The 14371-nt window shown below is 44.3% G+C and overlaps 1 protein-coding gene across 1 annotated transcript in view; it reads right to left on the bottom strand.

The window, feature by feature from the left end:
• The window catches only part of anos1 (anosmin 1), a 41681-nt gene that overhangs the window by 15895 nt on the left and 11415 nt on the right, over positions 1-14371 (bottom strand). Inside the window, exons 3-4 of the mRNA XM_080785501.1 lie at positions 3627-3689; positions 3077-3299 (exon numbers count right to left, since the gene is read on the bottom strand). Coding sequence (XP_080641627.1) covers positions 3077-3299; positions 3627-3689 — 286 coding nt within the window. The remainder of the gene's footprint in view (positions 1-3076; positions 3300-3626; positions 3690-14371) is intronic.

Here is a 14371-nt window from a genome sequence, read left to right as displayed (position 1 = left end):
TCCTGGAAGACAGGGCAGGCGTCCATTTGCCACACGCATATGGAGTCAGTGTTCTGTTTTGTACCACAGATAACAGCTCTGTGCACATCATCAACAGCTGGGGGTCATTGTGCTGTGGTTTCACAGCTCCACTTTGTGTGTGTGTGTGCGTGCACTGCATGCATATGCAAGCATGCACACGTGTGACTGCGAGAGACAGAGAAAGAGAGAGTTGCAGAGAGAGTGTGTGTGTCACATCTCCTGTGCAATGTGGCATTCTAACAGCACCACAGCATTCCTATACTCCCTCTGGCTTTACTCATCTTCCCACAAAGACACCCAAGCACCCCTGCAAAGCACACACTACTATACCACACACACGCACGCTCCCTCCTTTCATCCACAGCATGCGTGTGCGTGCGTGCGTGCGTGCGTGAGGGTAACCCCACGGGTCCTCTGTCTGGCTCTTCTTTCCAAAGACAACTATTAGTCCAGGTTCCATCCAAGAATCATACAGAGTTGGATTTTTTCTCACTGGCCACATGCTCGCTCCACGCTCTCCAAATCCTGATGTAACTCCAGGCTGAATTATGATCAAGCGAGCAGCGTCCATTCATGTCTTACTCACCCCAACAATTAGACTCTGAGATTATAATTCTCAATACTCACGCACATACTATTGTAATGACGGCTCTAATTACGGGGGTTTAGGGAAAATCACTCTCTAATCAATGTAGGAGGACGATTTCCCAACAACGCTCTCTCTCTCTCTCTCTCAAGGGATGGATGGAGTGCAACAGCTTCCTATAAAGCAGCGATGGCTGACAGACCAACTAACTGATAGACTTGTTCTGACAACGTGGAGACCTTTAAACTCTCACTGTAACTGACAGCACATTTGTTTCATCCTGCCATCCACACATCTAACATACACATTACACGCACACCCCCCACCCCCAACCGATAGACTAACCCCGACTCCTTCCTGTCTGTCTCCGCAGCGCAGCGTGGTGCTTGCACAGTGCTTTTGATTACTGAGCAGGCATTACAAGTGGGGATCCATCACACGCTCAGTGATATGTCTTCTAAGCGATGGAGGTTATTTGACCGCAAAACACCAGAGCAAGACAAATAAGAAAAGGGAAGAGAGATATGCGCAGGACGAGAACGGAGAATGGACATGTTGTATGTTATTCACGAGGGTCTTTCTTCCACTGAACAAACTGTAAACTGACGCTTGATAAATAAATTGATATTCTATTCCGCAAACCCGTCAGTTCTTCGCCAGCCATCTTTGATGTGCTCGTACATACTTTATTTGAGGCACATTGCTGCTGACGTATCTCTGAAAAGAACTTGGAGAATACTGAGATTGGCATGTGATAGCATTTGGCTCTATTGATGTATTAAGAAGAAGCTCCTCTTCAGTATGTATAGAACAAAAGCCCAATAGGGGGGGGGGGGGGGGGGCTTCTCTGATGATGAAATGGTGAAAAACTGAGAACCCGAAGAGCCCAGCTCGACTCTGCTATTCTTGCGTACGGGACATGCACGTACGCTGGGGACTTTCACCTGCACGCATGCACATATGCACAGCCTTCCTTCCATGTGTCCGTACAAACACAGCCAGGAACGCACAAATACAACAAATATACACAGATACGCGCAGATACACACAAACACACAGGCGTTCGCGCGTGTGTGTGCGCGCGTGCGTGTGTGTGTGTGTGTGCACGCACATCTGAGAGTGATCTCAGCAGGGGAAACGCTCCATTTCGCCCCACTCGTGTTGACTAATGGCTTCCAGCATTATGGATCATCATCCCGAAGACTAAATACACACTTGCACACACAGAAACAATTACACTCTCCAGACCATGAGCATGTAATTAGACCTTTAACACTGAAGACTAGGACAGACTTGCACTGGACTGCTAAATGGAATTACGTGTAAATCTAGCACCAACAGCGATCAATCACCAACTCAGAGTTTGGACCGACTCAGTGGTTTGATCTGAAGGTCTGTCGGTAAGGTGAATGGTTTTCCATTGACTAGATCTCCGTATTGAACTTTTCAAGGCAACGCAGCCTTTCATCTTCCTCCGTCAATACGCCGCTCATCTAACCGACGGTGACGTCGATGCGGAATGGCCTCCACATTTCATTCAAAACATAATATAAATAATAACGCACTCTCTTGGGGGCACTCAATACACTCTCTCACATGCAAACATGCGCACGTGTGCAGACACTCACACTGTCGCACATATACATACAGTGGAATGTCACTGCAGCATTTCAACACTGAATTCAGAGTCTCATCTTCCACCAAACGCAGAGTTCCACCTCTTCCTCTGCTTTGTTATGGCCCAAGGCTAGCAGCCAATGTGTGGTGCTATTATATACAAAAGCTCAGATTTTGCAGAAGCTATAAGTCCTCTCTCACACGGCTTCGCGCCCTCAGAACATCAGGCTGCCTTGGGCACTGCTATTAAATCATTTTACAACAGCAAGAGGTTGCTGGGTACATCTGTGACTGTGAAACCCTCAAGCTTATCCAGCATAACATGACACCATCGATGTATGATAATTTACAGCAGACACAGCAAGACCGCTCTTTGGCTGAGGGTAAAAATGGAAGTGAGTTCAAGTAAAAGATGAGGGTTTACAAATCTTTTGCATTTATATAGACACACAAAAACTAGATCTATAACTGACCACATGGCTATATTTGTTACTTGCAAGAGGGAGATTAGACGTTTGCGAGGTACCCAAACTAGTGAAAATAGCAGATCTACAAGCACATAACGTGTCACTTTGCGCCACGTTGCAAGCTTGTAGATCAGCTATTTTAACTACTTCTCAATTAGCATTATTTTTATTTATGGAAATGGACTTTTATTAGGCGATTTATTCGTTTGTCTGTTTTAAAATGTATAAAAGTCTTTTGATATATATATTTATTTTAATGTAGGAAAATATTTTTTTTGATTTTTACTCGATTCGTGACAATTTATCTGTGACCCACAAATGTGTCCCGAACCACTGTTTGGGACACAGTGGCTTAGCTAACTAACTTAGGCTGGGCAGTGTTTACCTTTGTAGAGGTTCTTAGGCAGCTGGCAGGTGTGACCGCAGCCGTTGGAGCAGCACTTTTTGACAGCCGAACACTCTGCGTCCTCTTCACAGCTCTCCACGCAGGCCGCAGCAAAGCCGCTGGCCTTCTCTGGGGCGGGGCAGTCGCCCTGCTTCACCCCCTCCACCGACTTCAGGAACTCACAGCTTGTCAGACACTCGTAGTGCTTCTTGGGAAATAGGGGCTGAGGGCGGTGAGGAGAGGAGGAGCACAGAGGGGAAAGAAATCTGTCAGATTACTTTTTACATCCAGACTGCTGGGCCTCAGGAAGGCTGGTCTGTGAGCTAACAGGGATTGCCCTGTTTACATTTCGGCGTGTGACTCATTGGTGTAGCGAGTAAGTTACACAGATTTGATTGAACCTTACACAGTGCCATTATTGTACAGGAAAAAAAGGCCTGCTTCACACTCAATGTTTTTCAAAACGTTTTAGTTTTCTTACTCGAGAGCCTTACACGCTTGAGTCTGGGGGTAAAGCCATGGCATTGGGGGCGGTTGGTTTGTGACATACCTCGCATAAATCCTGGCACTGATTTTCCTTCAGGTCCCAGGATTCCTTGCAGGGCTCCAGGCACTGTGAAAAGGAGAAGGGTGTCAGTTCTTCAAAGAGCGCCACCACATCAAAGCGTATGCTGTTTAGAGATGGTGTTGTCTGACAGGCAGCTCGCTCAGGCACTTCCCCTGCACCTTCACCACAATAACCCGTCGCACCTCTTTGTTACAGATGCCCCGCATACCTTAAAGGAACATAAACAATCCCCTACAAAAGCGGGCGCGGGCCAAAGGGGTTGTTCCTTATGAGCAGAGGAAAGCCAACCGTCAGCTTGACTCTGGAAGTCCATTTGATGCTGGGGTTTTGTCTGGCACCGGCCTTGACGAAATTCTATCTTCAATGCCTCAACACTACTTACCCCTTGTAACCCCCCCCCCCCCACCCCCATGCCCCCCTCCTCGTGTCTGGACTTGATACAGATTCACCTTTCCCTGTACCATGTTGAATAGAGAATGCTTAATAGATGATACACTTAGTTAAATGTTCTTGGGATTCCCTTTTGAAACACGTGGAACTTATTTACTGGATGTTTGGCACAGGCACAGGATGAAAGAAAAAGGCCCTCGCAGTGGTTGCATAGCTCAAAGTCATTTAGCTGAAGTTAACGGATGAGAAAATTGAAAATGAAAAATGAAAATATACCAACACGGTCAAATTCCTCTCTCTGTTAAACACAACAGCTCGCCCTCAGCAAATCGAGTTCAGTACAACAAAATGGAATTTAACATGAAAGTTCATGCATGTCCAAAAGAATCAGGCAAATGCCACCATCATTAAGGGCATGTTCGCATGGGCTTGAGAGGCCCACTGCTGGCCGCTGTGAGAGAGCCGGTGCAAAATGAGAGAGAAGGGAGCTCCAGCTCCCACACCGAAAACCACCACTGGGCTGCTTCTGTGTAGAACTGGGACTGGCCCAAACCACACTAACCAGGAACCTGCCAGAGTCACTCATTCAACCCCTATTCAATTTAGACCCCTTGCACCAGATACAGTAGGGAGGCAGAGACTCAGCCGCTAGCTAACTTTCAACAAATTCCCCCACGTTCCTCACTCGTCGGGGAAAGTCCACATATGTCGGTCAACGATGGTGGTGGTGGGAGGGCTTTGTCGTTGACAGAGTAGTAGATATGTGGTGCTAAAAGGAGTTGAGGGTTTTCTGAGGTGAGCCTTTGGCCACAAAACCTTCTGCAACGCCTCGTTTCAAACTTCTGAAAACTGCATATCAGAAAAGTAATTTGATGTTATGTAAAGGTACTCTGACCGCACAGTACAGTATGTACCCATGTCTCAGAGGCAGAGTGAGCGCAGGCATGTAATAGAATGTATTAAATGCAACTTCGATGTAAGAAATGACACATCACAGTCATGGAGAGCCAAGTCTGCGTTTATGGGTCTTTAATTAGCTCATTAGTGCCGCTCTGTCGTTATTTTGCCATTGACAGTGAAAAGTTTATTTGCTTTTTATGGAGAGCGGAGGAGGGCCACATGACGAAGCGTAAACCTGGCTTCTGGAGGAGCGTAGTAGCAATCAGGACTCAACGCTTTTTCCTGCCAGTACTCAATTACAAGCTATGCCCCGTCTCTCCATTACCCATTGCGCTTGCCTGGTCTCGTCTAGGCTCCTGAAGGAGCGCTGTCTGGCCGCTCAAGTGTTAAACGGCAGGCTCTAGAGTTGGCGGTGGGGCTGCTATTTGTTTAATTACTTCATGGGGATATATATCTCTCCATTGATATGAAGCGGAGTGCCAGAGTGAACATTGGACACCTCGCAGGAAAAGCCACTGAATTACGACAGCCGAGTGTTCCAAAAAAAACCGCTGCAAGATCGACGGCAGAGATCAGGTAAAACCACTTAAATAGTTTCAAGAAAGCTAAAGATGACATATGAGGAAAACCGTTAGGTTCATAAAGTGCCTCACACTCCATGGGGTCTTTGCAAAGACGCTTGGGTCTGTTGAGAGTAATAACGTGACCTTATGAGATCCTTATCTCTGGCCGAGGTTAAGTCCACCGAGGTTACAGCCTGAGGCGGTCACTAGGCAGCTGTAGCAGCACCCAGCCTCATGCAGGAGCCGCATGCTATAGCTAGGACAATAAGGTGTTGAGGCAATGACTTGTGCTCCACCGGAGTGTCTGCAGGAAATTCAGCCAGCAGACGCACATGCTAAAGCCCCCCAAATCCCTTCTACAAATCACCAAACATGCACTCATAAGCCTGGGGATCAAGCCCATTTTCCCAATTGAAAGATCTTGTGTGCAGAGAATGAATGCATTCCATCGGTTAAAAAAAATAGGCTTTTCTTTTAAGATAGCTTCTTTTACAGCAAGTGAAAATAGAATGATGGTTACCTCGAGATGGTTAAGCTGGCATGCCAAACAGCATTTGTTAAGACAGCACATGTACTATAGAGACTTCAATGCAACAAAGATCACAAAGTGTACTGTGGATTTAGGGATGTCTATCCAACTCAATCAATGTTTGCATCTCATTTGGCACGGAGATTTTTGTCTTTTGCCTTTTTTCATTCTAAGAATATACATAAATGCTGATAGTAAAATTTAAGGTGATAACTTAAGGATTCTTTTATGTGTGAAGTCTTTTTTGGACGGAATGAATATGAAGGAATGAATATGTCATAAAACGTATTCATAAAAAAAGATAAGCATTTGAGTCATGCAATAGAGCTCTCTGCAGGTGTGCTGATAACTGACAATCTGTCAGCGATTCCCACTAGACACACCCACAACCCGACATTTAAGTAGGAAAGGGGAGGGTTGACGACAGATGTCTTGCCAAAGCAAATAGGACGGCTGTATATAATTACAAAGGTGCTCTCATCAATCCAAAAGGCCCGATTCTTATTTACACAGTTTTCTGCTGCTGAATCAAACGGAGAATATCAGCTGTTGCAAGTCCTCAGTCCAAACTGAAGTACTTGCAGACATGTGTCTGGTCAAGGGGACATCAGCAGGGAAAAGACCACATGATGCTGAAGTATAGAACATAATTGGGCTGGACATGGTGCATCTGTTTAGTTCGGGTGCCAGCGTATGGTTCTCCTTCAAGCAAACCTCTGAAGGCAACCAAGCTACCATCTGTCTGAAAAACAAGCGTGATGCATGTCAATATACTGTGAGCCATTAACATATTTCCGTACAACAATTTCCACACAAAAAAAGGATGTCAAAAGCTCTTGCTCTCAGATTAAACAACAGCGAGCAAGGGCTACTTGTATGGACCTGAGCTGTTGGTTGCGCCTTCTAACAGAGGCATTTGTACTGCTGATTTTCCCTTTGTGACCTTATCTTTCTCTCCAAAAGTGACACATTCTGCATGGTTAAATAGGACCATCCATAGGGGTCTTTCACTCCCCATTTCACGCTGTAATAAAACGCAGCAGTCGCAATGCTGGGAGACCTTGAAAGGCATTCTGTGGGGCCGATGAGAGACTGGAGCTGAATGGCAGCCAATGCCACAGCCCGTCTCCACTTTGTCACAGCGAAGGAGAGAGCAGAGGGGCGGTAGGTGGTGGGAAGGATGACAGACCAGATGGGGGTTGGAGAGAGAACAGGATGGATGGAGGACCGTTATGCATCCTCATGGTCTCTTCTCAATACTGGCAGGGGCATGGTTATCGCTGTCCCATCCTTAAAAAAGGAATAAAAAACAGGAACTGGCTTCCCAAAGGGAGCAGCTAGAACAAAATAAACGATGGAGAGAAAGAAAGGAAAAAGAAAGTTGTATATATAAAATGTCACGGACGTGTTTTACCTCGGTTAATGAACCATGAACTGCTACCAGTCAAGACCACCGCAGGCTTAACAATACACAGTGCAGACATAATAAAAGATGGAACATAATTCATACTAATAGTGCAAGATATTCTCCCATACTGCCTTGACAGTATTCGTATAATCATGGGAGAGATGTAAGTGTAGTGTTAGCTGAGAAATTACGACTGAAGTTGTAGTTTGTAACTGTTTGTTGCCCACTTCTGTCCATGCTCGAGCTTAATTTTTATTATTTCTGTGTCAACAAATCCTTCCTCTCAGAGGTCACCTACACGAGTGCAGCATTCCCCCACAGTATGTGTTTTTCCTATTATCCCATAAAACAGAGAGAGATGAGCCCTGGGAGCTGAACCCATCGATCCTGGCCCTGAAGTTCAGTGTCAGGCGCTGGTCGGTGCCAGGGGATATTTACGAGCCGCGTTTGTTGCCCCTGGGACGGAGCCAGGGCACCCTGCTCCGCTGGGAAAGTCGCATACCGGCGGTGGAATCTGTGCTGTTGATCACACACAGTAAATCTCACACCCATATCTCTTTGAGTTATGGCTATTTTCTGCTGCCATGGTGCTTTTCGCGCTCGCGACCACCAGACTCAATTACTCCAGCAGCTCTCTGCCCGCTTCTCATATTTATCGACCCATCGAAGCACTGGTCACCAATCCCTTGCTTGGGACTTGTTCTTATTCGATCTGTCTCCTGGATTTACTTCTTGTTTGTCCCGCTCTACCTAACGTTCACCTCCTTGTCTTATTTCGCTACTAGTCTATCCCCTCTCTCTCTCTCTCTCTCTTTCTATCCCATTGCTCTCAAAGGAAGCCACTATGAGCACCATTAGTCTTGATGGTTTTCCTGTCTTCCATGCGTTCTCCCTCATTCTCATTCGTGGCACAAGCCACACTTCAAACTGCATTACAGAACTCAAAGACGGCTCAATTTCCTTCCAAATTCCCTATTTAAGTGAAGGCCTTTATTTCACCCATGTCCTTAAAACCTTACAAGAAAAAAGAACAGAATTGCGTGACATGGTTGAAATGAAAAGAAATATCTGATCAGGAATTGCCTTTCCACACAGGGACTATCATAGCAGATTGAAATTGAATCCACAGTATCTGGAGTAGAAACATATATCATTAGGTGTCGGGGCTATGATGTGAATAAGTATAAAATCATATGCCATTAATCCGTTCCAGTATGTCTCTGACTTGCCATTAGCTGTCATGGGACTGTAAAAATCTACCAAGTAAATCAAGAAGATATCCTGCCCAGGGCTACTACAGTCTAGACACTATTTTCTCAGCTTTATGCTACCTGTGACTGTTTAAAGTACTTTCAGGGTGTGTCCATCTGATATCGTGTTTTTTGTTTCTTGACTTCCATAAACCAACACAGGTGTGTGCAAAAACAGGATTAGGTAGATCAAAAACGTGGATTAACAACAATCTGAACGCTTGAAATTCTCACTTTTGCGCGTTGTCGTTGAACAACTGAACATTAAGGTGTTTATCTAACATTACACTTGAGCAAAGAAATCTGAAAAGAAAAGGAAATCCCTCATTTATTGGTAGATTCTCTTGCATTTAATGCTTTTCTAGTCTACCAACCGCTTAAAGCACTTCAGAATGACGTTCACACGGTGACGCATTGTCGGCAGAGGCAGCCATGCAAGGCGCCGACCTGCTCGTAGGGGGCAGTTAGGGTTCAGCGTCTTCTTGCTCAAGGACACTTTGACGCAATGCCAGGAGGAGCTGGGGATTGAATGACCACTCTACCTCTCCTGAGCCACTGCTGCACCAATACAGATTTAAAATAAATTAACCACTTGAACCCTAATAGGCATACATTCTGAAGTACAAGCTTGCCACATGCGGTGAGCTCGTAGGTTATTTTCGGTGAAAGGATTTGACGTGGAGGGGGAAAAGGAGGGGACCAAGAATCTCCCCCTGGCACCTGGTCAACAAAGTGCTGCATATAAGGTTTAAGTGTTTAAACAGAAATGGCAATATCCTAAATGTAACTGGACATGTTTTCATATTCTGATAAGCTCTCCTGCACTGATAAGCTCTAGTGCAGGAGTCCCCTTTTATATATATATATATATTGCATTACTGCTTGTTTTTTAATGTTTATGCCTTGCTTTTCTTTTTTTCTCCATTGCTCTGTAAAGCACTTTGAGCTGCATTTCATGTCATGAAAGGTGCTATACAAATAAAGTTTATATATATATATATATATATATATATATATATATATATATATATATATATATATATAGACAAAAAAGGGGACTCCTGTACATCCAACAAACCCTGTGGGAGGTGCAAGTCTAGTTAGCAGGCATAGACTTCAAAAAGAGAAATAAACCTTCCAAGGAAGGGAATGCACACTCAGGGAACAAAGACGGACAACTTATTGCATCATCAACTTATTTATTAGCACAACGCGTTTCGCCATGAGGTTCATCAGGTGCTATAGGTGTAGTTGAGGTGCGTCAGGTGCTGACGAAGCTCGCGGCGAAACACTGCGAGCGTCCTAAATAAGTTGATGATGCAGTAAGTTGTCCGTCTTTGTTCCCCGAGTGTGAATTCCCTTCCTTGGAAGGTTTATTTCTCTTTTTGAAATATATATATATATTATATGACCATAATCATGAGCATAATATACATTGCCCACCACGTTTATTTGACAGGGAAATATCTTCCAAAAATTCCAAGCACCTTATAGTCTTGACAAGGTGCTTCAATGGGGTGAAATGTGTCCAGTTAAAGACTTCTATTTAGCTCCTCAAATACTGTGAGCAACTTAGCAGGTACTATCACAGACATTCTTTGAGTATCACTTTAATTATTAATTTAAATGCAGTTGAGGGCGCAGACAACAAAGAGGCCACAAGGAATCACTTGGCAAAAAAGGGAGAAAGAGAAGGGGAGGAGCAGGGGGCATGAATTATACATATACCCCACAATCAGAGGTGCCTGCCTTATTTATGAGAAGGGGAAAAATACACACACACACACACACACACACACATTGGGCTAGCCATTGTCTGCTGTGTGGAATGCAATAGCGGCCACTTAATACGTAATGACTCTGAAGTTTCATCCAGACACCCACACACACCAACTGTCTGTCTCTGAACAAGTCCATCATCTTGACAGACTGATGCATCAAAACTGCACAGGGTAACTTACTACTTTAACCACTTAACCACTTTCACCTGGCGTCCCTATTTTGGGCATGACATTGTAGGAGAAAGATTTCAAGACATTTCAAAGAAATTAACAACTTTCTAAATTTCTAAAACTAGACGGACTAATCAGGAACGATGCAAGTTGGAAATGCATGACGCCCCCCCCACCTTTATGCAATGCCCGCACTCGTCAGAGCATCTGTTGTACACATCTGTCTGTCTGTGTCTCTTTTATATTCTGTGTCAGTCATACCCAAAATGGATTTGGTAGATCCACTGATCCAACGGACTTCCCACTTGACACATCATGCAAGCCAAGTTTAAGTCGGTGGATCCCATACCTACCTAAGGTTCTGGATCTCCATATGTCCCCCATATGGGCGTCTCAGTAAGACTATCTCCATATGTCCCCCATATGTGCGTCTCAGTAAGACTATCTGGACAAACACCGGGCATATCTCCATATGTCCCCCACAACCTCGGGCCATCAGCGACACGCACACCCAGTTTGAAGTCGATCGTTCGGACAGTTCTCCAAATACGTGACATACGCGACACATTGTGAGCCAGGTAATCGGCTATTTTTGGCCATTTGTCGTATTAAGAAATATGTTATGGCGTATTTTATACGTTGTCATATGACAGTGTTTTGCCCAAAGAATGGAAATCGTGCTCATATCGCAACGCAACATGATGGGAGCTTGTAGAATCCTCTATTTTTGTCCAGGTTATGGATGCCAGGTTGAAAGTGGTTAAAAGGTCTCACCACCCTCATGTTGGTACATTATGCGACGACAAGGTTCCAAATTACAGTGGCTGAAACGAGAGCCTCAGTTATCACCTTCCTCTGGTCTCAGTTTACATTTCATGACAATTAGACTCAACAGGATGTATCCGTCATGTGGGGTCAGATTGGTGATAAAGAGGCCAGTAGTCCTGTTTTCACTGTGCCATGGCCTGGGAAAGCTAATGCCTCTCCCCCTCAGTCCCACGTTTAACTCTGCTAAACATCTCTGATGATTTACTGTATTCGCCTCCGTGTGCTCCCTCGCCATCACAGCGACGACACAAACCGACACAATGTCATCGTGACAGACGCATGAAAGCAAGCAGAGCTGGGAAATGCGGGATCATACGATAACATGCTTTCCCAGCAGAAAAAGGCCATTTATTTAAACTTCCGACACAGTGAGATTTAGAGCTATGATAATCGGCTTTTCCGCAGAGAAGACGAGAAAAGCTTATTTGTTATGGGAATGTCCTCCCCTGAGCGTCTGGTGCATAGTAAACAAGGCTAAAAGGTTTTCAGGGCTCCGCTGGCGTCCTCCCGTTGTGACCACTCCGAGCATTGCGCGTCGTCTAAATTGTGACGGGTTATGATTTGAAACCTGATTCAGTCACAATGTAGGTCACAACATGTGGAACGTGACAAGTCTTTGAGGGCAGGCTGACCTAATCCTGGGCTGCAGTCACATTCCGCCACTATCTCCCCTTGTTTATATGGGGTTGAGAAAACACTTCAAATCCACTAATCCCACTCACCCGTGCCACCTCCCACTAACTGCCCCTTTACAGCAAAGGTCATTTTGGCTATATTTGAACTGCAACACCTCCCGCAAAAAAAAGGAGAAAAACAGATAGATACGTAGACGCTCTTCTAAACAATCTAGATCCTGCAGAGCCATGCTGTAAAAAACAAAATCACAAAGGTTTGCTCTATAAAGGGGACATAGGGTACATCAAGGGCTTGTGCTTTGTATTACACCACTGTGAGCTAGTTGGAGATCCAAGCAGTTAAAAGACCAAACAAATGAATAAAGGTTAGTGTATTTTTCCATTGCAGATAGATGTGCATTAAGTCGGTAATCCTCCCGACTGACTGTAGACTACTGCGCTGGAATACTGACCTCAGGGTCAAAAAGGATGGGAGAGTTGAGTATCACCGAGTGTCTCTGTCTGTCTGACACACATTCATGTTATCCATCCCTCCAACGCTGTCTGTCACAGTGAGGCAATCCATGGGATTTAACTGGACGATGCAGCGGCTTTGAATGCAATCTGAATGCATTGAGAAAGGAGAACCCAGAAGCCATCATGACAGTAAACCATCCAAATCAAATAGAGAGTTGAAGCCTATCTACATTTAAATTGTAAGTGTACATTTACATTGAGAGTTAAATGTACACCCTGAGTTACAAACAGATGAAATTGATGCATTAACATTGAGGAATATTTCTGTGTATAATAATGGCTTTTCGACACTCTCTTCCTAATCTTCCCTTCTCCAACATGACTGCTAGCTACTAGCTAGCAAGGTCACTTGTGTGACAAAGTAAAAAAGAAAAACAATTTAGATACATCGTTTTTAGTGTGCCACGGAGACACGTGAGAATTGAGTTAGGTGGGGATGACAGCATCAACAGATGACTTGTTAAGCTATCCGCTAAGTGTGCCAACACATTCTGCCAATACAGCCCCAGAATGAGAATAAACACTTGAGAGAACAGACTGTGTGACTGCCTGGACATTATTGGTGAGAGCAGCTTTGATTACAACAATCCTTCAAGATAATCTGTGTGGAATTAAATTCCATCAGACAAGGAGCGGTTGTGAAGCTTTGATTATCTAAGAAAACTGTATAGGCACTCTACATGTCCTAAGTGGGATCAATGAAAACATCACTTGATACAACATTTATTTGGTCCTTGGTTAAGTGGTTGATTTCCTGCGGTAAAATAGAAATATCAGATCAGCTCTATGTTAAATAATGTTATATTGCTTCATAAAAGACCTGTCGTCCTTTATTCACCTAGGGAAAAAAATTACATTCTCAACTAGAGGCTCATTGAATAACTTCTGTAGAACCTGGGACCCTTTTTTTTTATATATTAATTATTTAACTGCAATTGATTAATTTCCCTCTCTTCTTTAGCTTCTTTTATATGGTCATTTCTTGCCTACAAGTTTCTTTCCTAATCCTTTTTTGTAAGTCTTGTTTATTATCGTACAGTCTATTCTCCCCTCAGGGCTAGCGGGTTGGTGGGTGGCTATGCGTTAATGTTGGTTTTGTTTTGTCATGGATGCTGTTGTTTTTTTGTTTACTATGTTCATTGTATGTCTTTAAAAATACAAGACATACAAGGAACATAGTAAAAAAAAAACCCAATGAAATCATATTAAAAAAATATTGCTTCATGACAGTGCTGCTCCTGAGAGAGAGAGAGAGAGAGAGAGAGAGAGAGAGAGAGAGAGAGAGAGAGAGAGAGAGAGAGAGAGAGCTGTGCTAGCTAGATATGAACTAGTCAACACTTCTGGTTTAGTTCCATTGCCTTTCAGGTTTCTCTCCTCTGCCTGTGTCTTTGGTCCTGCTGTGGGGGGTTTCACCCTCTGCCACCCACCATGTGAATAATGAGCTCCACAGATAGCAACCCCCTCCTCAGCCCATGAAACTTAACAGCCATGTCCAGATCAGGTCCTTCCTGCTGTGACTGACCAGAGCAACTTCATTCTCCTCTGCCACCCACACATTGCCTCAAAAACCCCAAAAGACAACCTTTGTTGAACCTTAGTGATGCGTCTTTTGTCTGTACCTACAACAGAAATACCCCCTCCCAAGCAATCTGTTAGTTATTATAATAGGCATATTTATTTATTACATCTCATTATGTGTCAAACTGGCTGTGCACCGCTCTTTAATCTTACACTTGCTATGATTTAGCTGTAAAAG

This window comes from Protomyctophum bolini (genome assembly GCF_963924005.1).
Source record: "Protomyctophum bolini genome assembly, chromosome: 16".
Classification (NCBI taxonomy): Eukaryota; Metazoa; Chordata; class Actinopteri; order Myctophiformes; family Myctophidae; genus Protomyctophum; species Protomyctophum bolini.
The sequence above is the reverse complement of the archived record's forward strand: the minus strand, read 5'-3'. Positions and strand labels throughout refer to the sequence as shown.